The following is a 26,317-nucleotide window of genomic DNA, read 5'->3' as shown; positions in this document are numbered from 1 at the left end:
CACTTTTTAACAAGCTCAATTTAGGCTAGATATAAAAAGTTCAATGTTACCACTTACAACAGACACTACATTCTTTACACACATATTTTCTCTAGTCCTAACATTTCTGCCTAGTAGGAATTTTTCCGAGTCCCATTTTATATTTGAGAAAACCATCAGAGAGGTTAGACAAAATGTCCAAGATACACAATGAAGTGTAAGAGCTAATATGTGGTCCCAGATCAGAATGACTCAAAAGCCAAAACTTTCCAATATACCATACTAGATTACTCTGGATCAGAATCATTATTTCAAGTTTTAAATGTGAGATACAATCAGAAAAAAAGAGAGAGAGAAGAAAAGAAAGGAAGGGAGGAAGGAAGAAAGGAAGGAAGGAAGGAAGGAAGGAAGGGAAAGCAAGCTAAAAATTAAAGTGATTTTTTTACTCTAAAATCTATAACCAAATTGGCTGAATAAGACTGTATAAAATGACAATAGGTGGTCATGAAATTTCACTCAATTGTGCCAAACACTATTCTTAAGTACCTTGGCCAGCTTCTCGGGAATAAGTTCTTCTTTTGGACCTCCAATTTCCTCATCATCATCGTCCTTCTTCTTTTTCTGATTTCTCTGCTGCTTTTCTTTTTCTGCATTTTTTTTCTCTTCCTCTATCTGGGCTTTCTTTTGAGCTCTTCTTTGTTTATTACGTAGCTTCTTTAGCTCTTTGTCAGACATGTTTGCTGTAAGCAGCAAGTGTTAATAAAATTATCAATGTGTTAATCAGATTAGAAATGATCAATTACTATGTAATATTCCCATATAAACTCCTACCAAAAATCTTTCATGCTACACATGTTCATATGCCTATGTGTACCTTTTAATAGTGCCACATTTGCTAAAGAACACTAACCTCCTCAAAAAATTTATGAAACCCGGTGGAACCCTATTGTGGCAACCATAGCAAACCTCAAAAGCACATGAGCTCCTCCAGCAACAGTAAACCACTTGCAATTCTAGGAATGTGACAAGCTGGTTCATAACTCTATGGCACTGTCCCATGCCTTCTTAGTTATGCCTTCTCTAATCCTGTCAAACAGTGCTGCCACTGTGCCTCACATATTCTGCTTGTCATAATACTTTGTTTATACATCTATTTCTCTTTTAGACCGTGAGTTCCTTGGTGGAAGAGACCTTGTTTTACTCGTAATCTTTGTATTGTCAGGGCCTAGCAGCATACCAAAACACAGAGAAAACACTCAAATATTTGTTGAAGGAATAATGAATAACTACACAGTAAATTTAAAATGTGACATTAAAAATTAACAATATCCCTTGAGGTACAACTATAGAACGTTTCAAAGAAAGACTGGAAATCACTGATAAACACGCCATAAAAGTAGAAAATCTGTACTGTTTAGACTTAAAGCAATAAATCTGAAAGCTACATGTACAATCAGTATTTAATTGGAAAATACTTGTTAATAATGAGAAATGAAAAAATTCAATCTAAAATATACCACCACTGTGGTGATTTTTAAATATGCCCACAAATTCTTCCCTTCAAAAAGTGGAGTCTATTTCCCTTTCCCTTAAATGTGGGCTATACTTAGTGACTCACTTCTCACTAATAGAATGTACTAGAAATGAAAGTGTATGACATCCAAGATTAGGACATAAAAGCACTGTGGATTCCTCCTTGCTTTCCCTTGGATCACTCAGAGGAAGCCAGCTGTCATGTTGTGAAGAAACCCAAACCACCTTATGTAAAGACCCGTGTGGCCAAGAACAGTCCTCTAGCCATGCCATCTTGGAAGCAGATTCTCCAATCCTTCAGGTGCCTTGGCTGACATCTTGACTTCAACCTCCTGAGAGACCCTAAGTCTTTCCAATCATACAGCTAAGTGACTTTTGAATTCCTGGCCCCCAGTACCTCTGGGAAATAAATGTTTGTTGTTTAAACCTGCTAAGCAATTTGTTATGTAGCGATAGACAACCAACATATTTTGGTCCCTGGAAGTGCGATGCTGCTGCAATAAAACCCTAAAATGTGGGGAGTGGCTCTGGGACCAGAGAGTGGCCAAAGGTGAGAAGACTTGGAAAAGAGAATTAATGTAAGCTTAAGAGCCTTAGACTATTAATAGATATCTAGATTTTGAAGAGGCTGCAAGTGAGGGCTAAAGTGAAGTGAGGAACACTTATAATCACATAGAGGCAGATAGCTTAGCAACACTTATAAAATGCATCAAGTGAGCTGGATGATCCCGTTAGGTGGATTTCTAGGCCCCAAAACATGGGGGTGGGGGAGAGAAGAGGTTTGAAGATGGCACCTGATTCTTCTTGCCGCTTCTAGCAAAAATGCAAGAGAAAGAAACTAAAGGAAGGAGCAGGGACTTGAGCGTTTTGAAAATTCTCAACCTCTCCAGAAATGGCTGCTGAGCAAAGATCAAACGCAGGGCACTGCCAGGAAAACATGTCAAAAGGGAGAGCAGAGAATTTGGCTTTAAAATCTTTTGTTAAGACTCAGAATTCAGAAAAATGGTGCCTCAGTTACTAGTCAAACAAAGGTTCTCTTAAAAATTTTAAGGGTGTGATCCACAGATCCTCTGAATCACACAACAGACCTTCTAAGAAACTTAGAAGTTTTGTCCTCTCAGCAAAATCTCTAAGTAGACAAAGATACTTGTGCATGTGGATTTCAATGAGATTCACAAAAGATCCATGAAGTTTAAAAGAGAATTATAACAGTAGAAACATGGAAACTTGGACTGAAAGGAACACAGTATAAAATGAAAAGAGGTCTTCAGACACCCCACCACCAAATTTTGGAAGCGGATTAAGAAACTACTTAGCTGCAGACAAATGCTAACTTTCAAGAAAAAAGAAGGATTCAGAAGGTAGAACCAAGAACCCAGAGGGCAGAGCCAAGATCCATAAAGAATTATTCCTAGGTCTCGAGTCCTCATCAAAGAACTGCTAACCTGGACCCAACTGGACTTGAGAATTGACATGAACCAGTAACTCCAATGTGCCTCCTGTTCCCCCCTCACCACCCCTTTGTGTCTACAGTGGGTGCCTAGCCTCTCTCTCACCACTTTATACTGGTTCACAGGATTTCCTATCAAGAACTCTACTTGAAGAGCTACACTAAAGAACCACATTCAGAAAACCTCATCAACATCTGCACCTCATTCACAAGATAACAATCTGGACTTTGAGCTAATGCTGTAATGGGATGAGACTTATGGAGGCCTTGAGAGGGGCAAGTATATTTTGCATTAAGAATGTAAATAATTTGTGTCCAGAATGCAAAACATGGCAGTTAAAAATATGTCCACAAATTCTTTGATTTCTCCTTCCCACTCAAGTATAGGTTGTACCTGGTGACCCACTTGACCAATTAAAATGTAAAGGAAGTGGCAGTGTGTTATGTTAAGAGAAGAGAACATTAAAGGTGTTATGGCTTCCTCCTTGCTCTCTAGCGTGGCCAGCTACCATGTCTTGAGGAACTCAAGACACCCTCTGGAGAGACTAAGGAATTAAGGCCTCCTGCCAAGAGCCATGCGAGTAAGCCATCTGGGAAATGGATCCTCCAGCCCCAGCCAAGCCTTCAGATGACTACAGCTCTAGCCAATATCTTAACTACAACTTCCTAAGAGACCCTGAGCCCGAACCACCTAGATGCTTCTGAATTCCTGACCTATGGAAATGGTTGGTTCAAGATGGTAAATTTGGGGGTAATTTATTATGCAGCAATAGATAAAAACAAATATATACCTGTTTCTCTTTTTCCCGGTAAAGAATTCCTTACTACTAGAAAAGAAAATTTCAAACAAGAACTAAAAATTACATCCTAGAAACATAAGACTGTGTGAGTGGCCACATAAATTCTGGCCTTTTAATGATTTGTGAAATAATTGCTACCACTTGCATCCTTACTGCAAGACTAGACACAATACACACATTATTTTATTTAACAATCTCGACAACCTCATAATATTATTTTATGTATCAGAAAACTGAGCTTTCAGAAGAAAAATAATGGCTCAGAGTGATAGTAAAAGGCAGAGCAAGGATGTAAATCCACTTCACTTTGCCTCCAGTCTAAGCTCTCTCTTTCCACTATGCTACACCAGGGGTCAGCAAACTTTTTCTTCAACAGGCGAGATACTAAATATTTTTCGCTTTGCAAGCCACAGGTCTCTGTTGCAACTAAACTCAGCTGTCATAGCACAAAAAGAGCAACAGATAGTATGTAAATGAATGGGCTTGGCTAGGTCCCAATAAAACTTCATGTACCAAAACAAACTGCAGTATGGATTTGGCCCACAGGCTACTTTGTGACCCTATTCTGTAATACCTCTCACTGCCTTAAGAGGACTCAAGTCAGTTCACAATAATTGCCATACCAAGACAGAGAAAGGAATCCACATAGGAAATTAATATAGACATTAAGAGTCCAAATCCTGTTTCACTTAATTTAGCGCTAATTATCTGGATAGGCATTGTCTCAAGTTTACATAAATTAGCTAGTACTTGTGTGAACTTAATAGAGACTCAAAATTTTAGCTTAGGAGGAGCCAAAGGAAAATTCTACTATGCTAGAATATTGCATTATCTTTTAAAAAAAAATCTGTGTTTGTGTATATGTGCACATATGCATGTATATGTGTATACACAGAAAATACCATCTGAACCTAGACTACTCTACCCAGCCAAACTAACATACACATAAGAATGCAAAAAAAAAAAAGAAATCTGGCCATATGAAGACTCTTAAGTTACTGAAAGGGTAAAAACATGAGAAGCAAAAGATAACTTCTTAAGCAAATAAAGGGTACCTACCAGATCTTTGCTATAAATATCAAGCTTTTTGGTGAACCATTAGAAGCACTGTGTCTAAAGAAAAAAATGGCAGCAAGCAAACTATTGTTCCTATTAATCAGCACTATTTCAGCAACACTAACCAATGCAATAAGGCATGGGGGAAAAAAAGAGGTATAAATACTTAAACTGCTTGACTGATTCACTTTGTTGTAAAGCAGAGACTAATAAAAAAAATACTTAAACTGCTTACAGATTAATATAACGGCCTACATAGAAAAGTTTTTTAAATCAACTGAAAAATCTACTAAACCTAATATCAACGTTCAATAAGGATACCAACATACAAAAACTATAACAATATTCATTTGGAATACTGTAATGGGAAAGGGGGACATGTAAGGATAATACTAAGAGTAAATTTGCTAAAGTTATAACACAACAATTACATTAAAAAATAAATAGGAGATACATGCATTCTAGTATGCGAAGACTCAATGTTGTTTAAGATCTCCTGATCCCTAAACAGTAATCTATATGTTAAATGCAATTCAAATTAAAACTCCAAAAGAAACTTTCTGGAAGATCAATTAACTCTACAGTTCTTACATAAGCAAAAATTAACATGTAAAACGAAGAAAAATCGAAAGATATAGTGTTGATTAAGAAGAGAAAAATGGGGGTATTCCCTGGTGGCGCAGTGGTTGAGAGTCCGCCTGCCGATGCAGGGGACACGGGTTTGTGCCTCGGTCCGGGAAGATCCCACATGCAGCAGAGCGGCTGGGCCTGTGAGCCACGGCCCCTGAGCCTGCGCATCCGGAGCCTGTGCTCCACAGCGGGAGAGGCCACAGCAGTGAGAGGCCCTCGTCCCGCAAAAAAAAAAAAGAAAAATGGATAAGAAGAGAAACCCGTGTACTGATGTCAATACAACATAGTTTTACTGTGTCTTTACATTAAGTTTTAATATATGTGAGAACAAGACACCATGCCCACAACCCACCAAAGTATTTTTTCAGAGCTTACTTCAGGATAAAAGTGGCATTTTAGAAGAGTGGGGAATATGGACAACCTATTCAATAAGTACTAGTTGGGAGTCAGCAGTCTTTTATGTGGGGATAAAAAAAACTACCCTCCACCTCACATCACATATAAAAATTATCTCCAGATGATTAAACAGCCAAATGTAAAAATAACAAAGCTAATAATATAAGAAAACATAGAAGATATTTATAAATATATTTTACATTTTGAAGGAGAAAAGCCTTTCTAAGCAAGACCCAGAAACCATAAAAGACTAAAAAACTTTGATTTCAGAAAAATTAAAGCTTTTACATAAAGAAAGACACCCACTGTAAATAAAGGTAAGACCTAAGTGACAGGAAGAAAATATGTGCAACACATAAACAAGGATTACAGTCCTGAGTATGTACAGAACTCCTTCGAACCAAGAAGTTTCAAAATAAAATGCGCAAAAGATATGAACAGGCAATTCACAAAAGAAACCTAAAGGCCACATGAAAACATATGCAGGTGTTCCAGTCTTAAAAATCTAGGAATTATAGGGCTTCCCTGGTGGCGCAGTGGTTGAGAGTCCGCCTGCCGATGCAGGGGACACGGGTTCGTGCCCCAGTCTGGGAGGATCCCACATGCCGCGGAGCGGCTGGGCCCGTGAGCCATGGCCGCTGGGCCTGAGCGTCCGGAGACTGTGCTCTACAACGGGGAGAGGCCACAACAGTGAGAGGCCCGTGTACCGCAAAAAAAAAAAAAAAAAATCTAGGAATTATAAATTAGATGTTCTTCTCAAAGTAACAAAAATGTAAAAGGATGGACAATTTTCAGTGTTAGCAATAAAGTAAAATATCAGTACACTGTTGGTGGCAATAAAAACCTTTTCTGGAAAGCAATTTTATACATTTCTCATACTCTTTGACCTAGCAATTTCCACTTCTAACAACCCATAATAAAATATGTGCATAATGATGACCTACAGGACATTTACTGTAATACTCTAAGGGGTTGGGGGGGACCCACATGGATTCCCACATAACCATTAAAATGACTGATGATGATATTAGCTGTGCCCAGACATGGAACAATACTATAAAATGAAGGGGAAAAAGTGTACATTTCAGAACACTATGAATCATATCATCCCATTTATGGGCTACAGAAATAAAACGAACAAAACCACCACAAGAACTACCCTGAAAGGTGTGTGTAGAGCATGTTTGCACATAAAGCTCTGAAAATGGTAATTGTGCACAAAGGAAATAGAACATTTCATAGGGATAGCCCTTTGAAAGAAGACAGCCTGTGGGTAGGAGAAAAGGGAAAGGGGATTTTCACATTTGCTAGTTATTTTTCTAAGTTGTTTCAACTTTGTATGTTAAGAGTTAATTGTGCATTATTTGCATAATTTGAAGAAGAGGTGGAAGGCAGCAAGAGTGAACAGGGGGCCTCCCTGGTGGCGCAAGTGGTTAAGAGTCCGCCTGCCGATGCAGGGGATACGGGTTCGTGCCCCGGTCTGGGAGGATCCCATATGCCGCGGAGCGGCTGGGCCCGTGAGCCATGGCCGCTGGGCCTGCGCATCCGGAGCCTGTGCTCCGCAACGGGAGAGGCCACAACAGTGAGAGGCCCACATACCGCAAAAAGAAAAAAAAAAAAAAAAAAGAGTGAACAGGAAGGTAAACAGGGACTTCCCTGGTGGCGCAGTGGTTAAGAATCCGCGGGTTCGAGCACTGGTCCGATAAGATCCCACGTGCCACGGAGCAACTAAGCCCAAGCACCACAACTACTAAGCCTGCGCTCTGGAGCCTGCAAGCCACAACTATTGAGCCCGCATGCCACAACTACTGAAGCTCATGTGCCTAGCGCCCGTGCTCCACAACAAGAGAAGCCACCACAATGAGAAGCCTGCGCACTGCAAGGAAGAGTAGCCCCCACTCACCGCAACTAGAGAAAGCCAGCACGCAGCAACCAAGACCCAACGCAGCCATAAATAAATAAATAAGTTTATTTATTTATTTTAAAAAAGGAAGGTAAACAAAAGAAGCCAGAGGATCACTGCTCTCAGCTTCAATTATAAATTGTCCTGCAGATTCTCATTGGCATCTTTTTGCCAGTTGAAGAAGCAACGACAGATAGAGATTCAAGTGAAATCTGTACAAGGGTTTCTATATGTGACCTTAGAAAGTTCTAAATTGTTCTTAGGCAACAGGAAATATAATTTAATAACAAATTAACAGAAAGATCCAAAGGTCTTTAGAAGGGGGAAGTATAGAAAGTAACCAACCATAACCTAAGGAGAGGCATAAACTCAGGACTGAAGAAAAAAAATCTGACACAGTTTTTATGTCCCAACTCCTGTAAAATTTTTGCCATGAAAATGTCACAAAATATTTGGATGAACAATTAATTTTTATCTTTCTACATTCCTAGGTCACTTTTATGCTGAGATCCTTTCCCAAATAATTAACTAAGGAAGATTTCTCCCTACACATCCTGACATTTTGCTATAAAAATGGCATGTTAAAACTGGTCAAATGGTAAATCATTGAGCAATTTTACTGGCTTAATTCTAAGCTGGGTTTTAATGTTCAAGCAATATTTACTTTTTAGTAGGTTCATTATAAATTATTACTAAAAGGAGAAATAACTCGATATACTAACGGCCAACACTAATGTGGAGTTCCAACACTACTATAAAATTAGTATAGTATTGTACTTAACAATTTATAGTATTGGGTAAAGGGTAAACCAGATATTAAATGTAAAGTTCATGAAACTCAACTCCTTAAAAGCTAATGATCAGTTACAAATTAAATTCTTGCTTAACTTTTGAAAGACTAAAGTAAACGGTATTTTTCTTTTGTTGCTTAGAAAAATTCACAAAATGGTCATTACCATTTTCTAAAGCATGTATAACATCGTCCCACAAGGTGCTTAATAAAAAGCTCAGGAAAGGGACTTCCCTGGTGGCTAAGTGGTTAAGAATCCGCCTGCCAATGCAGGGGACACGGGTTCGAGCCCTGGTCCGGGAAGATCCCACATGCCACGGAGCAACTAAGATCCCACATGTGCACCACAACTACTGAGCCTGCGCTCTAGAGCCCGCAAGCCACAACTATGAAGCCCACGAGCCTAGAGCCTGTGCTCTGCAATAAGAGAAGCCACTGCAATGAGAAGCCCGCGCACCTCAAGGAAGAGTATCCCCTACTCGCCGTAACTAGAGAAAGCCTGCGTGCAGCAACAAAGACCCAACACAGCAAAAAAATCTCAGGAAAAATCTACGTTACACAAAAACATAAGTACACACATACACACCACAGAAACAATAAGAACTCTTTGATTATTATACCTGTATCAGCTTCATGTTCTTTATTCTCATCTGTAAGGGGGTTGTCGTGAAGCTTCAAATAGATCTCTATAGCAATTCTTGCTGCCTTGAAGTAAAATGGATGCTGTCGAAGTACATCTTCTAGTTTTAATAAGTCCACATATGATCTAAGGGTAATCTTCCTCATACAGTATGTATGAAAGTCAAACTGGTCATCAGTGATTTCTATAAAATGCTAACAAAATTATCTTTTTTATTACAGTGAAGTATAGCAATAGCAAAGAAACTACAAAAATGAAAGCCTTGGAATTACTTGTTTCCTAGGCATGAAAAAAAATCAGTAAAATTTAAAAATATTAAAAATGACAATAATTCAATTTAAATACTTTGCATATCAAATAAGCAAATATAATTGGCCATCACCTAGCATAGTATAATGGCATACATTAGGCACTGAATTACTTGTTGAATAAAAGGAAACACAATGCTTTAAAATATATATATTTATTCCTTCCTTAATCATACTTAAATAAAGCTATCAGGACAAATCCAACAGAATTTATTAGCATACATAATAGTACAGTAGATTTACATGTTAAACATTCAGTCTTTATATTTAGAACAATTTGCAAAGGATTTTAATACTGCAGTATTTGGTAATTTTTCTGAGAATACAAATCTGAATCCTATGCAATGAAATGCTGGTATGTGGGAGAGAAATCAATCAGTGAGTAAGTCAAGCAACCAGAAGCTAACACATTTCAACTAAGCTCTGGGGTTCTTGACTTAATAACAGAACAAGCATGAAATTATATATTTTTATATATGAAAATCATAAAAAATGAAAGCCAACTACTAGTGATAGAAATGACTCAGAAGTGAAAAGGACTTAGAAAAGGATAGATTTATCAGAACATGAGGAATTACATAGGTTACAGAAGGATTGTGAAAAGGCTTCAAAGCTTATAAATAATATTTATCAGGGCATAAGGCACCACCAATCAACCCCACAACAAACAGGTTTCTGGGATAGCTTAATGAGCTTCGTTATGTATTAATGAAGCAGAAACATTCAGAAATCAGTGAAAACGCAGCCAAGATACAAACTTTCCCTTAAGTTTCTTACATGAATTCTGGCAGGAAGAGTAGACAATGGGGAAGTCTGCTTAATATAGTCTATATTATTTCCATTATAAAACTTGAAAAATATGAACACTGGTTTTTAGAAATCACTTACTATACATTATAAGGTGAGAGAAAAGAAAAAACTATAGGATTTCCTCAAAACTTTCAATGTGTAACAAAATGAAATGAGAAACTTTTATGTATGTGGTACTTACTCTCTCAATCTCATGACATTTCTTAAGTGCTTCACCAAATTTATTCATTGCCTTATAAGCCTGGGCACATTCTGTCTGGAACCACATGCATTGCATTTCATTTAAATTCTCAACCGCTGATGTTCCTTCCTATATGAAAAGCACACATACTCAAAGACAATTTCTTATCAAATACATTATTCCACCATAGGATTTAAGAAGGAAAGATGGTCAATTGATTTGAATTCTTTCAAAATAATTTTCTAATTTTTTAAACCATTCTCGGGGTAAGAGGGAATAGTTAATACGTGAAAGAAATTAGAATTGTATTTCTAATCACTAAAAAAAATACTCATATACCCTTGTAAATGATTAATCAAAAGGTCTACATAATTGGGGATGGAAAGTAACATAAGAAACAGAACAGTAACACACCGCATATGTTCAATAAGTATTAGTTCTCTTCGCCCTTAAAAATCTCAACTGAACATACATCAATATAAATCAGTTTAAAAACCCACTGTACAACCATATTTAAAAAATGATGTTTTATACTAATATTGATTTCAGTTTTTTCTAAGGCAATTTAATTAAAATCCTGTCTTGATATTAAAAATATCAGACATAAACTTTGAAAAACAAACAAGGTATACAAGTATGAACTATTTATTTACAAGCAAGAAAACTAGCTGTACAAACCCTTGTAAACTTTGAGCACATTTCTTCAGCCTCTTTTATCAGATTGGCTTTTAGCATGTATTTTGCACACTTGGAGTTGATAAATCTGTCTGCCGTGTCCAAGGCCTGGGCCTCATCCATCCACCTCGCAGCTTCTTTAATATTCCCAGCATGCTAATAAAAACAGGGTACAAAAGCAAAATAAACCAGTCAGAGTATGCTAATTTTACTATGCAAGTAATTAGTTTCCTGTTCATAAATAACTAAAACACAAATGAAAGAAACAGTAATCTCTGTCTCTTACAACCCTAATCAATGCAGATGCATACATTCTACAGAAATATAAGTTCTAATACCTTTCTGGCAATATAGAATATAAGCTCTCTGATAGTAAAGATTTGTTTTAAAAATTTTGTCTACTGTTATAACCTCATTGAGCACACACTACAACAGTGCCTGGCACATAGTGAATACTCAAAAATAATCATTGAATCAGAGAATAAATAATAATCAAAATCTTTAAGCCAGAACAACATAATTTAATGTAAAGGTCATAAAAGGCAAAAGGATGGTTAAATTCTACTCCAAAAGAACCATGGAAACATTACAATTAGGACCACTGGTGGACATTCCACAATGATCCTCATTCTACTTCGTCTAACTAGTCCATTTGGCAAGATCACAAAACTAATGAGCCTTACTTGGCTCTAAAAAAGTGCTTTTAAAACATTACTTGGGGGACTTCCTGGTGATGCAGTGGTTAAGAATCCACCTGCCAATGCAGGGGACACGGGTTCAAGCCCTGGTCTGGGAAGATCCCACATGCCGCGGAGCAACTAAGCCCGTGCACCACAACTACAAAGCCTGCGCTCTAGAGCCCGCGAGCCACAACTACTGAGCCTGTGCGCCTAAGCCACCACAATGAGAAGCCTGTGCACTGCAACGAAGAGTAGCCCCCACTTGCCGCAAATACAGCACAGCAACGAAGACCCAACGCAGCCAAAAATAAATAAATTAATTTTTTAAAATTACTTAATTTCATAATTTTTTGGTAAATGAATTATTGGTTTACAATCTCTTCCCCAAGAGCTTTTATTACTAAATTGTATTTGTATTAAGATAGTAAAGCGGCAACTTTTGTTTTTTTGTGTGTGTGGTATGCGGGCCTCTCACTGTTGTGGCCTCTCCCGTTGCGTAGCACAGGCTCCGGACACGCAGGCTCAGTGGCCATGGCTCACGGGCCCAGCCGCTCCGCGGCATGTGGGATCTTCCCGGACCAGGGCATGAACCTGTGTCCCCTGCATCGGCAGGCGGACTCTAAACCACTGCGCCACCAGGGAAGCCCGGCAACTTTATTTTAAGATGATTTTTCTCAAGCAAGACCCAGGAGTTGAAGAGGCAAAGAGGTAATATGTAGAATTCATAGTAGACATCTTCAGTTTCATTTTAAGATTACCAGATACTGATATATATGATCTTACTGAAATGTTAATAGAAACAAACATTTCACAGCAAATGTAATTATTTTTTATGATCTATAGCCTTGCTACTTAAAACCAAGAAAATAACCAGATATGTGTATGAACAACCATATATATGAATGACCATATGTATATATGTATACTTGTGTTTGTACATAAACAGATATAGATGGGTGAGCAAATGAGCATGACTATGACAAAGTCTCAAAGTAATCAGACTGAGAAGTGTACTATACTTGTTGCTCCATGTTTTGCGAGCTATCAAATACGCCATTTCTCTTACCGCATTCAGACTCTATAGCATGTGTTTTCTTAATTTGTGTCTCACTGCCTCGTAAGAAAAGAGGAGAAAAGATTTTTACCTTATAGATTTTAGCTTTCACAAGAAAGAGTTCTATCAACGTAGGTGTACTTTCAATAGCGGTATTTATGTACCCCAGAGCAACAGACGGCTGCCCAGTCCTGTCATAGTGCTGTGCCAAGTAGTACTGGACCCAAAGTAACGTGGTCGGCGGTTCTTCCTTCCCATCGTCTTTGAAAAGTGGGGGGGGCGGGGGAGGAAAGAAAGCAAGCTTAGTCATTAGAGATATTAGTAACAGACTAGCCACCGCAAAGTGGCTCTATCTTTATTAACAAGGGAAGCAGCTCAAACCATGTGATTTATGCATCTAGTTATGCAACTAGCTCTAACCCTATAAAATCTTTGGAAGGGACCACAGTTTCTGCTCTCTATCATTATAGCTCCTAGCACAATGCCTCGCATAGTAATAACTTCATATAGTTAACATGGCAGATGAATGAGATCAAAGCTATAAGAAATTACCTAAAAAGAAAACTGAGGGGAGGGAGGGGAAGGGGAGGGGAAGTGGGGAGAGGACACGACAAGTTGTACTAGAACTATGAGTATACTGATCAGGATGTTATGTATGAGGGTTAAAAAAAATAAATAAAGAGAAAATTTCCATTAATGTGACGGTAAAAACAGAAAAAGAAAAAAGAAAGGCATGACTGCTTAATTGGGTTTCTAGCTAATGTACCAAACTATACATAAATATACTTGTGATGTGGTTATTTTGAATTTTGGTGATTATAAGATTCTTAATATATTTTAATATTATTCTGAATATGCAACAATGAATAATTTAGGTTAAATAAAAATTATACCCAAAAAATGAGATGAGTAAAAATACTTATTCTGTATTTTAGTTCATAATTTTATTTTTTATATACTCACAAGAAAGTGTGTAAGTTAAATATACAACCCACACATTAAAAAATGATTTTTTAAGACAAATTTCTAAAATCTAAGAACTGTTATTTGCTTTCAAAGAAAGCAACAGAGTGCTTATTTTTATCCTAGTAGAAGTAGGATGGCTCAGTGGACAAACAATAGGAGTGGAACTCACCAACTCCCGTTCTGATAGATCTGCAACTAAAGTGCTGCATATTCTTGGGCATGTCATTGAACCTCTTCCACATTTGTAAAATATGTAGGAAAATGCTGATAATCAAAGGAACATCATGATGATTAACCAATGAAACCATGGTAACGCCTTCTAAAAAGTACTATTTAAATTCATCTGAGACCTAGAAACAGTGATCAACTCAATAGCAATAAGCACCCCAGGTCCCATACTGGGCTTTCCCACTGTAGGAAACAGGGCTCCTTGGGAAAAACAACTGATTACATGTCTGCTGTGGGCAGTATACAAGATGAGCTAGAATATTTTGTCATACCCAACTGCAAGGAAGCTATCAACTACTATCCTAGTATGTGAAGGTTTGAACCATCTGAAACTGCAAATATGTTTAAAGTCATGAATTCATAATAATACCTTTAAAACATGTATTGGCCATCTTTGAAGAATGCTACTAAACCAATTCATTATTTTGAAAACTGGTAAAGAACAAAAAAGTAGGCTAGGCAGGGGAGAAAAAGCAGCATTTATCTTGCTTTTTCTATACAAACTGAAATACTGCATAAGCAGATGACAGATAGTATCTCTTTTTAAGATAATAAAAAATGAATAGCAGAATATCACTAGCTTGTAATTCTTAACAGTTCTTAACATATGAAACAAATACTTCATGCCTCCTGATCAAAGAACACACCACCATCTTGAAATAATCTTGCTCATCCCTTTGTCTTTAAAACAAAAAGGAAAAAAAAAAATCAAATCAAATCTCATCAAACCTGCAGTCAGACCTTTCCATTAGAAGTTTCTGTAATGATGGAAATGTTCTGGATCTGCCCTGTCTAATAGGGTAGGCATTAGATTTGCACTAGCTATTGAGCAGCACTTGAAATGTGGCTAGTGCAACTAATTAAATTTTTTATTTAATTAAAAAAATTTTAATAGCCCCATTTGGCTAATGGCTACCATACTAGACAGCACAGCTCTGCATCCAACTACCAATTTATAACAAATCCAGAGGACAGAGAAATAACATGTTAAGCAACACCATATGGGTATATTCAGCAAAATCTATACTACAGAAAAACTCAAGGAAAAAAAACTAACTTCTTTAATAAATAAATTGCAGGAAGAAGAGAAGATAGAGGGAAAACCTACAGATTTATAAAAAAGGGTTAAGAGACATATCAAACAAACTCAAAGTATAGATTTCACCTGGATCTTCATTCAAACAAACTTCAAAAACAAAGAGAAAAAAATGCTATTTCCAAGATACCTGGAAATGTAAGCATGGACTTTTTTCTTTGATATTAAGAAAGTATTAATGTTCAAGTATGGTGATGCTATTATGGTTATAATCTTTAGAATACTGAAATATTCATGGATGAAATGATGTGATGTTTGGGATCTGTTTTAGAATAACACGGGAGTAAGGGAAGTAGGTAAGAATACCGATGAAATAAGTTTGGCCATGAGGTAAAAACTACTGAAGTTGAGTGGCGGGTAAATGGAGTGTCATCATACTATTACATCTAGTTTTGCAGGTGTTTTAAATTTTACATAAAATTTTCTTCAATAAGCTACTGTTATTATCTTCTTACCAATGTACATTTCACACAATGTGTACATTAATGCACCTTCATCTTAAAGGGAAAAAAAGTTTAAATATACTATGCTTACTGACTAAATAATGAACAATACTGACCTTCTGATCAAGAATTTCGCAACATATTAAGATTTTCAAGATTTTTTTAAAACATAAAACTTGAGCACTTACCACTGGGGTTAAATAACCGGCAGCTTTTTAAAGATGTTTCATAACCTACTACTAATTCTTCTATGATTGCCACCTAGAGTACAAACACACAAGCACACTTTAATAAAAAAAAATAAATATATAGTTACTATGCTTGTGCAAAATGTGTTATTTACTACTAGAGGGCTAAATAAACATTCCGATTCCCCCCTCCACCTATCTCTCTCTCTCTCCCTTCTCATACACACACACACACACACCTTTTTATAAATCTCTTAACCTATGGATAAAAATTTAAAACCATACATTCATGAAGGTGTGTTTTAAGGCAAAACTTTCCAAAAAACTTACTGGCAACTCCTTTCCCTGCTATAAAATAAAGCATCAAGCTGAATTAGAAATCAGGAAAAGGCTGGACAGAAAGAGGTAATGTTAGGGATGATTTTTTTATCTTGGTTCATTTTTACCTCAATTCACATAAATAACACTCACAGTTAACATCTGCACTTCAGGAATCAAGAATTAAATACTGTGCAAAAAGAGAAATTCCACAAGCATATGACAGCATCCACTCTCAATTTCATCACCATGGGGAAAGCATCAGTAAAAGAGAAGCATGGCTCCGTGGGTGGGTTTCTGAGATCCAGGAGAGTGAGTGGCTGTCCCAGTTCTGGTCTCTCCTGAGTCATGACTGTACTACTTACTCCTGGCTTCGTAAGAGATCTGTGAATACTTTTAGTTTATTAATTCCCTTCTTTGCTTAATCCATCTATAATGAATTTGTTACTACAGAAGCTCTCTTAAATGACCTCAACTTAACTGATTCGACAGGTTAACACCAGCTCTCTCCATCACCTCAGAAAACTGTGAGGACTGAATGGCCACAGCTAGGTTATTCTGGTGCACCCATGTTCTTCTTCCACAAGGTGAGCTACATGCTTACTAAGGGGTTTGTTTTCCCAAACCTGTTTGAATTAGTTGCATTCATTATCATCATTGCAGAATTTAATTCAATATTATGTAAACTTAAGAAATTAGAACAAAAAGAAAGAACTGCTTCTATTAAGTCAAATACCATGGAAAGACTCACAGATAAATTAGACATTTTTTACCAATTTAGGTTTAAAAAGACAACCAAAAAGGGAAAACTCATAACAATCTTGATTCTACAATCAAGATTGCTTCACAAGCATCACGTTCTCACTGTACCAAAACTAGAAGTAAAATACCATATTCTATCAATGTGATTTAATCAAGGGGGAAAAAAGGTGACACAGTCATCAATAAAGCCCATATCTTGGACCTTTCAACAAAAGACTCGCAGAATAAGTGCCCTTTATATGCTTTAGGTTTAAATGTTTGGCACATTTAATCTGTCCCACCTTTAAGGTGTTTTTTTTTAAACCCAGCCAACATGTCTGATGCCACTGTACTTATAAACAAAATAATCTAAATTAAGATTAAAACACCCTTGGGACTTCCCTGGTGGTCCAGTGGTTAAGAATCCACGTTTCCACTGCAGGGGGCACGGGTTCGATCCCTGGTTGGGGAACCAAGATATCCCATGCCATGCAGTGCGGCCAAAGAAAAAAAGATTAAAACACCCTTTAACCAGCGTTTTGAATATTGTAATATGTAGCTGAAAGAGTAAGCTGACTTACTGGGACAGCAAACAAACTCTTCTGACAGAATTTTTTTCTACCAAATAAAAAGGAGAAAGATTACTAAGCTTCAACTTAGTTCAAAAAAAAAAAAAAATCACTTCTGGCTTTCCCCATGAGCGGGAATTAGAGAAAATATTGAAGAAATCAATACCTTACCAACTTTTCATCCCTGTACCGACTCACTAAAAAGTACACATCAGAAACAAAAGACAGAACAAATAAGCAGTAATTTATTCAACTAAAGAGAGCAGAGGATGAAAAGGAAATAAGAGGCACAGAAGCATTTAAACTGCAAGCTAGGAAGACTCTTAGCAGATTCACACTGTGTATATTATGTGCACAGGTAGCCAAGAACCAATTATTCCAAATACTGAGCAAAGAAATGATAGTCAAAACACAAAACCAAACCGAACCATTGTATTTTGCTTTACCTTTTCTTTATCTTTGTATAGCGACCTCAAAGTATTGAAGACTGGTGGACAACCCTTGCTGAAGTTCATCCTTAGGAACTTATCCAAACATTCTTTAAACTTCTCACCTTGGAAGAAAAAAATCCTGTTGACTTACATGTACCCAGACAACTCTAAAAATGCATACATTAAAATCTTAACATGCATACTCATATATTTAAAACCAAGGAAAGATACTGTATATCACAACACCATTTTCATTCCTTCACAATTATTCTCACTTACCAGATAAAAAGTTTAATGGCAGTCTTCTTGGCACCAATCCCCTGGGATACTTAGTCCAGGCCTCCTCATACATTTTTAGTCGTTCTAACATATTAGCTGCAAACCCCAAAAAAATATTTTTTCATATGTAATTAGAACATATTTTTCTAGAAAATTACAAATTTCTGAAAATATATAAAAATTACCATATTAAACAGAAAATTTGAACATGGGAAAAATTATTCATAATCTAACCACCTAAATATATCAACAATCATTTTAGAATACTTCTAATATTTTCATATTTTAACCTATAATCATATAAAATACAGTTTTCCTTATCCTGCTCTGCTTTAGGTGGCCTTTCAAAATCTGCCTGCTCTACTGTAGTTCCAAGAAAGGCTCAGTTATTATGTTTCCACCTATGGCTTCTCCAGTATTCTCTTCAGCCTCTCCTCTAACTCCTCTCCTTTGATTTATCTTGGAGCTTCTGGATTTATCCTCTATCTTCCATTTCTCCATATTTCTTTTATATTTTCTTTTACTCTCAGGTAAGAACTTTCCTTGTTCAATCTTTCACTTCACTAATTTTCCTCAGCTGTGGCCCCTTATATTTAATCTATTAAGATTTTCATGTCACATCAAGAAGTAGGTTTTTCATTTCCCAGATTCCTAACAGGCACTTTCTCTTAACTATGCATATTTCATTGCCTCTCTTCATCTTAGGCTTCTCTATGATCTCTACTCTCCCTATGGCTGGCACTGATGATTACCTTTCCAATGCTGGTGTTACTACAGAGGATGACATTCTTTGTACCAGGTTTCTCTCACATTTATCAATGTACCAGGAATAGTTCACTATCAGTCTTGTGGGAAACTTCGCTTCAAATTAGATCATCCTGGCTAAAGATTCTGCCTTTTTGTAGATGACACATTTCTAGGTTTGTCCTCACAAGTAGGTCCTATTCATGGGAGAGAATGGTTGGGGAGAAGAGTGTCTCTGGACCAAGTTTATTTGAGTCCTTCCTCCCACATAGGAAACAGTGCTTCCCTTTCAGCTTGGCAACATTCACTTGCCCCTGCCAGGCCACTCTGCTATAGCCACAGGTTATCACAGAAGTCTTTCCTTTGGGGAGACATATCCATTTCTACATTTCCCTTTCATGTTTCTGATGCTGCTGTGCATTTGTAAATTTTTCAAACTTGTTTCTAAAATTCTTTTCACAACTTTCTTTGAACTTGTAGTAGGAGAGAGGTTTCAGAAAACGCTTAGTCTACCATATTAAACGGAAGTTCACAAATGTACTTCTATATTCAGATTTTGAACCAATTCTTTTTTTTAACTAGTTTTTCTCCTGTTAACCTTTCTCTTTTTAAAATATTTATTTCTTTATTTAGGCTGTGCCAGGTCTTAGTTGAGGCACACGGGATCTTCGTTGAGGCATGTTTAGTTGTGGCATGCAGACTTCTTAGCTGTGGCATCCATGTAGGATCTAGTTCCCCGAAAAGGGATTGAACCTGGGCCCCCTGCATTGGGAACGCAGAGTCTTACCCACTGGACCAGCAAGGAAGTCCCTGAACCAATTCTTAACCAGTTCTTCTAGTTACGATTTTCACTGAGTTAACACAATATATATTAACAAAAGAAGCAATTAAAACTTAGTAAGTTTTAACCAGTGCTACCTGGCTTGAGTGCCTTTTCCAAGCCTTTGTAATAGGCCCAGTTTTCAGGATTTCTCTCTTGTAATCCTCTGTAAACATCAGCTGCATCTTCCAAACGACATAATTGCAAGAGAAGTTCCCCTGATAAAAAACAAATTAAATTAAGTATCTTCTGATTGTAACTTTAAGTTTTCCTCAAACTTTCTCTTAAAACCTCTTCAATATTGGGAAGTGGGTAGATTTGGTATCCTCCTGAGTTCTCAATTCCTTTCAACAAGACTATTTACCATGTTACTTTATTGTCCCTCCTTTCTGAAAGTTCATGTGTAGAAATGTCATCCTCTTCACATCCTCAATTTATTCAGGTATTTTTCTAACTCCAGGCTACTCTCTCAAGGTCACTGAACACAGTCACCAAGCCATCATCTACTACTCAAGTATTCCTGACAACGTATGGACAATTTCAAAATCCAGATTAATGCCCCAATCCAATACCCTAACCTTATGATGCCCTAATCAACTAGGAAACGACTGTGCTCTAGCAGCCCATAAGCATGGGCACATTGTCTCTCTTCCTACTACTGTTTTTTCTCTCTTCCAACTACCAAATATGCATCTTGCTTTAAGCTTAACTATCTTGACTTTCTTCTTCTTGTCTCACTAATCCAACCCTCCAACCCTAGAGGAAAACCGTTCCCTTTTCTTCACGCCTTTCAGCAACCTGTAGGCTCACTGCTGTCTTCTCTGGGTTGCGTGACCAATCTCATCCCTGAATGACATTAGCAGCCCCAAATATGAAAACTAATCTCGAAACCTAGGCTCTCTCATTTACCAATTTTAAGGCCTGGGTCATCCCAACTGCTTGCTTGCTGTACACCTTCGCATAAAAGAAGTCAGCAGATGAATGGACTGAGGCACTGGTTTCGCTAGAAATATATGAGCTCCAAACTCACACAAGCCTCAAGCACTGCTCAGGAATCCTTTTCCCTACCTTAATGGGCTCCCATTCACTAAAGGTATTATTTTCAAACCAGGACTTCACCCTTGCACCCTTTCTATTAACAGATAATAAAAATGAACACTTACTGAGAGTGAAAGTGACTTTTAAATGTTTCACTTGCATTACTTAATTCAATTCTCAAAGCTCTATGAGATAGGTTACTATTATTGGTGTCATTTTAAAGCAGAGAACATAAGTAAACTTGTCAAGGGTCTTTCAGATAGTTAACTGTTAAGAGTCAGGATTTGAACCCAAGCAATTTGGCTAAATGAGCCCATATTTTTAATGTTTACACCCTCAGTGGTTCTCAGCCAGGTGCATTTTTGCCATCCATGAGACATCTAGCAATATCTGGAGACATTTTTGGCGTCACGGTAAGGGAAGCAGGTGCTACGGTATCTGACAGGTAGAAGCTACCAATGCTGCTAAACATTACGCAACATACAGAAGACTTCCACCTCCAACACCTTGGTCCCAAAATGTCAACAGCACCAAAGTTAACGGTCAGCTCTACACTAACCAAAAGCCTACTTCACTAAAAACATAAATAATATTCTGCAACTTTTCTCCCCTACGCTACATCCATCCACATTTCCTTCCCTTAATCTCTACCCACCTCTCCCTTGTAGAAGGAACTGATGGTATAAGAATTAACAATGAAACTTTCTGCCTAACTATGCCCACTCACCCACGCCAGGAAATTCCTAAATTATCCTGACTACCCACCACTAACATCAATGCCTTTTATTACTGGAATATCCAACGACTGATGATTCTACTCTTAGTTCCCTTCTATTCTCTTTATATACCCTGTCCCCAATACCTGATTCACTGGAGATATCAAAACATATTTTGTGGAACGAACTGATGGCTCTGTTTCTTATTTCACTGAGAAAATGGAAGCAACTAGAAGAGAACCCCCAAATAGCCACTACATTGACACACCTACTTGCCCATACACTCTACCATCTCTCATTACTGTGGATGAACTATTCATTTTGCTATCTAAGCCCAACCTTTCAACTTATCCACTAGATCACATACCCTCTACTGTACTGCATATTCTGTCTCATTATCCAGTGAGCATAAGCAAATGCTGTAAAAATCTTCTTTTGATCCTATAACACATTCCATCCACCACTACCCTATAGGTGTTTCCTATACAGCAAAACTATTTGTATGCATCATTTATGCATGCTATCTTCAATTCCTCTACTTAAATCTCATTTAAATCTACTTGATCTGTTTGGGCTTTTACTACCCTCCTTCCAAATGTTCAGAACGTTTTTTTGTTAAGGTCATCAGTAACTTCCAAATTGCTAAATCCATGGGTCAATTCTGAGTCCTCAGCTTGAGCTGTCATTCTTCCTCCCTAATAAAGTTATAAAAATAATAAAACAAAACAATGTACTTAAGAGTATTTTGAACAATGTCACATATTTCCGTAAAGAAACTGAGGCTCAAGTCTTGCCCCTCATCATTTAGCTAGTTAGTAGCCAATGAAGGAACTCAAACTAGTTTTTTCAACCTCGTGATCTTTCCAATAAGGCAGAAGCCTCCTCCTTTATAACTAACAGACTGCTAAGGGATGATCAACTCAAGTGCGAGAGGGCTGTCTTGGGTCTACAGCTCACAAATGAGCTCCAGGCGCCTTAGATTTCCATTCTTTTCTTGCCAGCAGCATTATCCTCTGCTGAGAAGTTCATCAAACAAATGGTGGCTACACCCACTCTGCACACAGATACCACACTTTCTAGTGTTCAACTTCAAGGGAAGCCAAAGAAATCTGAAACCAACAAACTTCAGTCGCCTGGTCTCACAAAGATAAAGGAATATTTCAATTTCAGATGGCAATTCTTAGGAAGTACTCATATTCTCAATTACTTGTTATTTTTCTTTCACTTTCCATAATCAGTTCCTCAACTTTTAAAACTACAAAGACTCCTTCTTCTCAACCCTCTAATAAACGGCAGAACTGGAGATCTTTATTTAAGGATCTACCCATCCTCCTACCCTAATCCACACATATAAACCTGAATCTCTGGTTTCAATTCATGTTCTATGTTCAGAGAGATATTCAGATAAACCATAAAGAACCCTAGGAATGTCCCATAAGCACTTTAGTAAAGACTGATTTATCAATATATATCACTGACAATAAAGAAATGTGTTGTACACATTCAGTTTTGCCAATAAGCAGTTTCTAAGAAAATCCTCTGTCTTATAAAATTGAGCAATTGCCTCCAGTGTCTTAATCAAACTCTACAGTATTTTCAGATCAAAGATACTTAAAGAGAAAATATTGTACTGAGTCACTTCATTCAATGATTTATTGTTCACAATTTTTTTCCTATAACAATATCCATTGTTTGAATGTGTATTTTCCCACATTACAAATTATTCAAAGTGCATGAGTAAGAAATAGATTTTGACATCAAATCAAGAAGTTGTGTTATATGCAACTATCAGTAGCAACTAGATTTTTCAGTTTTGCTTTTTGTCATAATTAAATACCAGAATAAATTACACTCTTTAAAAAAATTACCTTTGGTTTCTTCTACAGCAAGTTTATCACAAATCTGCTTTTCATAGGTACAAAGATGTTCCAGAGCTTCTCTATAGAGACCTGCTTCCCGAAGAACTTGATTCTGATATAAAAGGAGTTCACTATATTCATAATCCACTTTATCAGGGGATGTCTATATATGGATATAAGGAATATTAACAGTAAGAATTTTGTTTTCATATTAGAAAATTGTTCACACACTCAAATACATATAAGAAGTCAAAGGATAATATATGATGAACAAAATTCATTTTTTAAAATTTCTAAATATCTTTCTAGGGAGCAACTAAGTAAATAATGTCAATATTAACTTATAACCCACTGAATAAAATAATCCATTAAGTCCTTACATATAATAAATAAATAGGAGAGAAAGGAAAGCTCTTACTTAAGAATAGAATGTCAAATAAATCTAGAAGGAATAAGACAGAAAAATCACCATTTTGAAACTATCATAGGAACAGTTGATTCAGGCAAGAATCATAATCAATGAATGCTAAAACTAGTGGTGAAAGTTTGATGAGGAACAGACTATTCATAAAGTCTCAAATTGTTTATTAAATACAAAGAGAAAAAAAATAACAAGTTTATAGTGAAGAAACCTGGCAGACACCACCTTAACCAAGTAATCAAATGGAACAGACACCACGTGACTCAATGTGGTGAACTAAGAAGGGCTTGAAATCACTTCTGTAGTTTCCTGCCAAAAATGCATAATATCTAATAATGAGGAAACATCAAATAAATCTAAATTGATGAATGCTCTACGAAAGCACTGCCATGACTCTTCAAAACTACCAATGTCATGAAATACAAAGAAAGCCTTAGAAACTTCCAGATTAAAAGAGGTTGAAGAGAAATGACAACTAAAAGTAAGTTATGATTCTAAACTGGATCCTGAAATGGAAAAAAAAAGTCCTAGAAAGGATATAAACAGATCGATTAGTAAATTTTGAATATGCATTGTGGATTAGATAATAACAGTCTATCAATGTTAAATTTCCTAATTTTTTAATAATCTATACAGCAGTATCTATACATTTGACAACTATAAATTTATTCTTAGGAAATACCACACTGAAGCACTTAGGAGTAAAAGAGCATGGTATCTACAATTACTCTCAAATGTTTCAGGAAAAAAATTAAATAGCTAAGTAAATATAGAGACTGTAAGTAAATGTATCAAATATTAACAATTAGTTAATGTGAGTGAACTTCTATATGGAGTTCTTTGTACTCTTCTTGCAACTTTTCTGTAAGTTTGAAACTATTTCAAAAGAAAAGTTAGTAAGGCTATATACGCTTCTTTCTTTTACTTATATTAAGAATAAGACCTAGTTTACTAGGTATGACTTCTGGTTGTTACCTGTTGTGTTTTCCTAAATTCCTCTAAAATCTTTGCTGCCATTTCATAATCTTCTAATAAATGGTAAGCAATAGCATAACCAATCCACGATGCTCTCTGTGCAGGTCGAAGCTGAAGTAATTGATATCTCGTTTCCTTTAAGAGGGGAAAAAAACACTTCTTCTTAGTTTTACAATGAAAGTAAACGCTTCTTAAAAAGATCATGTTCATTTACCCCATAACACAGAGCAACCTGTAACACAAGGATAGAAATCATAACAGAAAATAGTTTCAAACATCCATATTGTGTAGCTTTACAGAAGCAAAAATGTATTTCTTAAGAAGCACAATGAAGCTTCCAAGATAATCTTGTAATTTTTTAAAAGGTTAAGACCTGGTACCCTTTATTACTTACTGATCTACTTACTCTAAGAAAAGAGGACATGGGGAGGCGGAAGGGTAAGCTGGGACGAAGTGAGAGAGTGGCATGGACATACATACACTACCAAATGTAAAATAGATAGCTAGTGGGAAGCAGCTGCATAGCACAGGGAGATCAGCTCGGTGCTTTGTGACCACCTAGAAGGGTGGGATAGGGAGGGTGGGAGGGAGACTCAAGAGGGAGGAGATATGGGGATATATGTATATGTATAGCTGATTCACTTTGTCATACAGCAGAAGCTAACACACCACTGTAAAGCAATTACACTTCAATAAAGATGTTAAAAAAAAACCCCAAAACCTATGGGATGCAGCAAAAGCAGTTCTAAGAGGGAAGTTTATAGCAATACAAGCCTACCTCAAGAAACAAGGAAAATCTCAAATAAACAATCTAACCTTACACCTAAAGGGACTAGAGAAAGAAGAACAAACAAAACCCAAAGTTAACAAAAGGAAAGAAATGATAAAGATCAGAGCAGAAATAAATGAAATAGAAACAAAGAAAACAACAGCAAAGATCAATAAAACTAAAAGCTGGTTCTTTGAGAAGATAAACAAAATTGATAAACCATTAGCCAGACTCATCAAGAAAAAGAGGGGGCTTCCCTGGTGGCGCAGTGGTTGAGAGTCCACCTGCCGATGCAGGGGACACGGGTTCGTGCCCCGGTCTGGGAAGATCCCACATGCCGCGGAGCAGCTAGGCCTGTGAGCCATGGTCGCTGAGCCTGTGTGTCCGGAGCCTGTGCTCCGCAAAGGGAGAGGCCACAACAGTGAGAGCCCCGCATACCGCAAAAAAAAAAAAAAGAAAAAGAGGGACAGGACTCAAATCAATAAAATTAGAAATGAAAAGGAGATGTTACAACAGACACCGCAGAAATACAAAGCATCCTAAGAGACTACTACAAGCAACTCTATGCCAACAAAATGGACAACCTGGAAGAAATGGACAAATTCTTAGAAAGGTATATCCTTCCAAGACTGAACCCAGAAGAAATAGAAAATATGAACAGACCAATCGCAAGTAATGAAATTGAAACTGTGATTAAAAATCTTCTGACAGGTCCTCCCTGGTGGCGCAGCAGTTGAGACTCCGCCTGCCGATGCAAGGGACATGGGTTCATGCCCTGGTCCGGGAAGATCTCACATGCCGCGGAGTGGCTGGGCCTGTGAGCCATGGCCA

At 37.1% G+C, this 26,317-nt stretch overlaps 1 protein-coding gene across 2 annotated transcripts in view; it reads right to left on the bottom strand.

Moving 5' to 3' along the window:
- The window catches only part of NAA15 (N-alpha-acetyltransferase 15, NatA auxiliary subunit), a 79,781-nt gene that overhangs the window by 17,252 nt on the left and 36,212 nt on the right, over positions 1–26,317 (bottom strand). For both annotated transcript variants that reach the window (XM_060106237.1, XM_060106230.1), the window contains exons 5-15: positions 24,718–24,852; positions 23,331–23,484; positions 19,807–19,926; positions 18,145–18,240; positions 17,881–17,987; positions 15,807–15,879; positions 12,977–13,146; positions 11,155–11,307; positions 10,477–10,605; positions 9,158–9,371; positions 526–719 (exon numbers count right to left, since the gene is read on the bottom strand). In XM_060106237.1, coding sequence (XP_059962220.1) covers positions 526–719; positions 9,158–9,371; positions 10,477–10,605; positions 11,155–11,307; positions 12,977–13,146; positions 15,807–15,879; positions 17,881–17,987; positions 18,145–18,240; positions 19,807–19,926; positions 23,331–23,484; positions 24,718–24,852 — 1,545 coding nt within the window. The remainder of the gene's footprint in view (positions 1–525; positions 720–9,157; positions 9,372–10,476; positions 10,606–11,154; positions 11,308–12,976; positions 13,147–15,806; positions 15,880–17,880; positions 17,988–18,144; positions 18,241–19,806; positions 19,927–23,330; positions 23,485–24,717; positions 24,853–26,317) is intronic.

Source organism: Mesoplodon densirostris, chromosome 1, assembly GCF_025265405.1.
Source record: "Mesoplodon densirostris isolate mMesDen1 chromosome 1, mMesDen1 primary haplotype, whole genome shotgun sequence".
NCBI classification, from domain to species: Eukaryota; Metazoa; Chordata; class Mammalia; order Artiodactyla; family Ziphiidae; genus Mesoplodon; species Mesoplodon densirostris.
The sequence above is the reverse complement of the archived record's forward strand: the minus strand, read 5'-3'. Positions and strand labels throughout refer to the sequence as shown.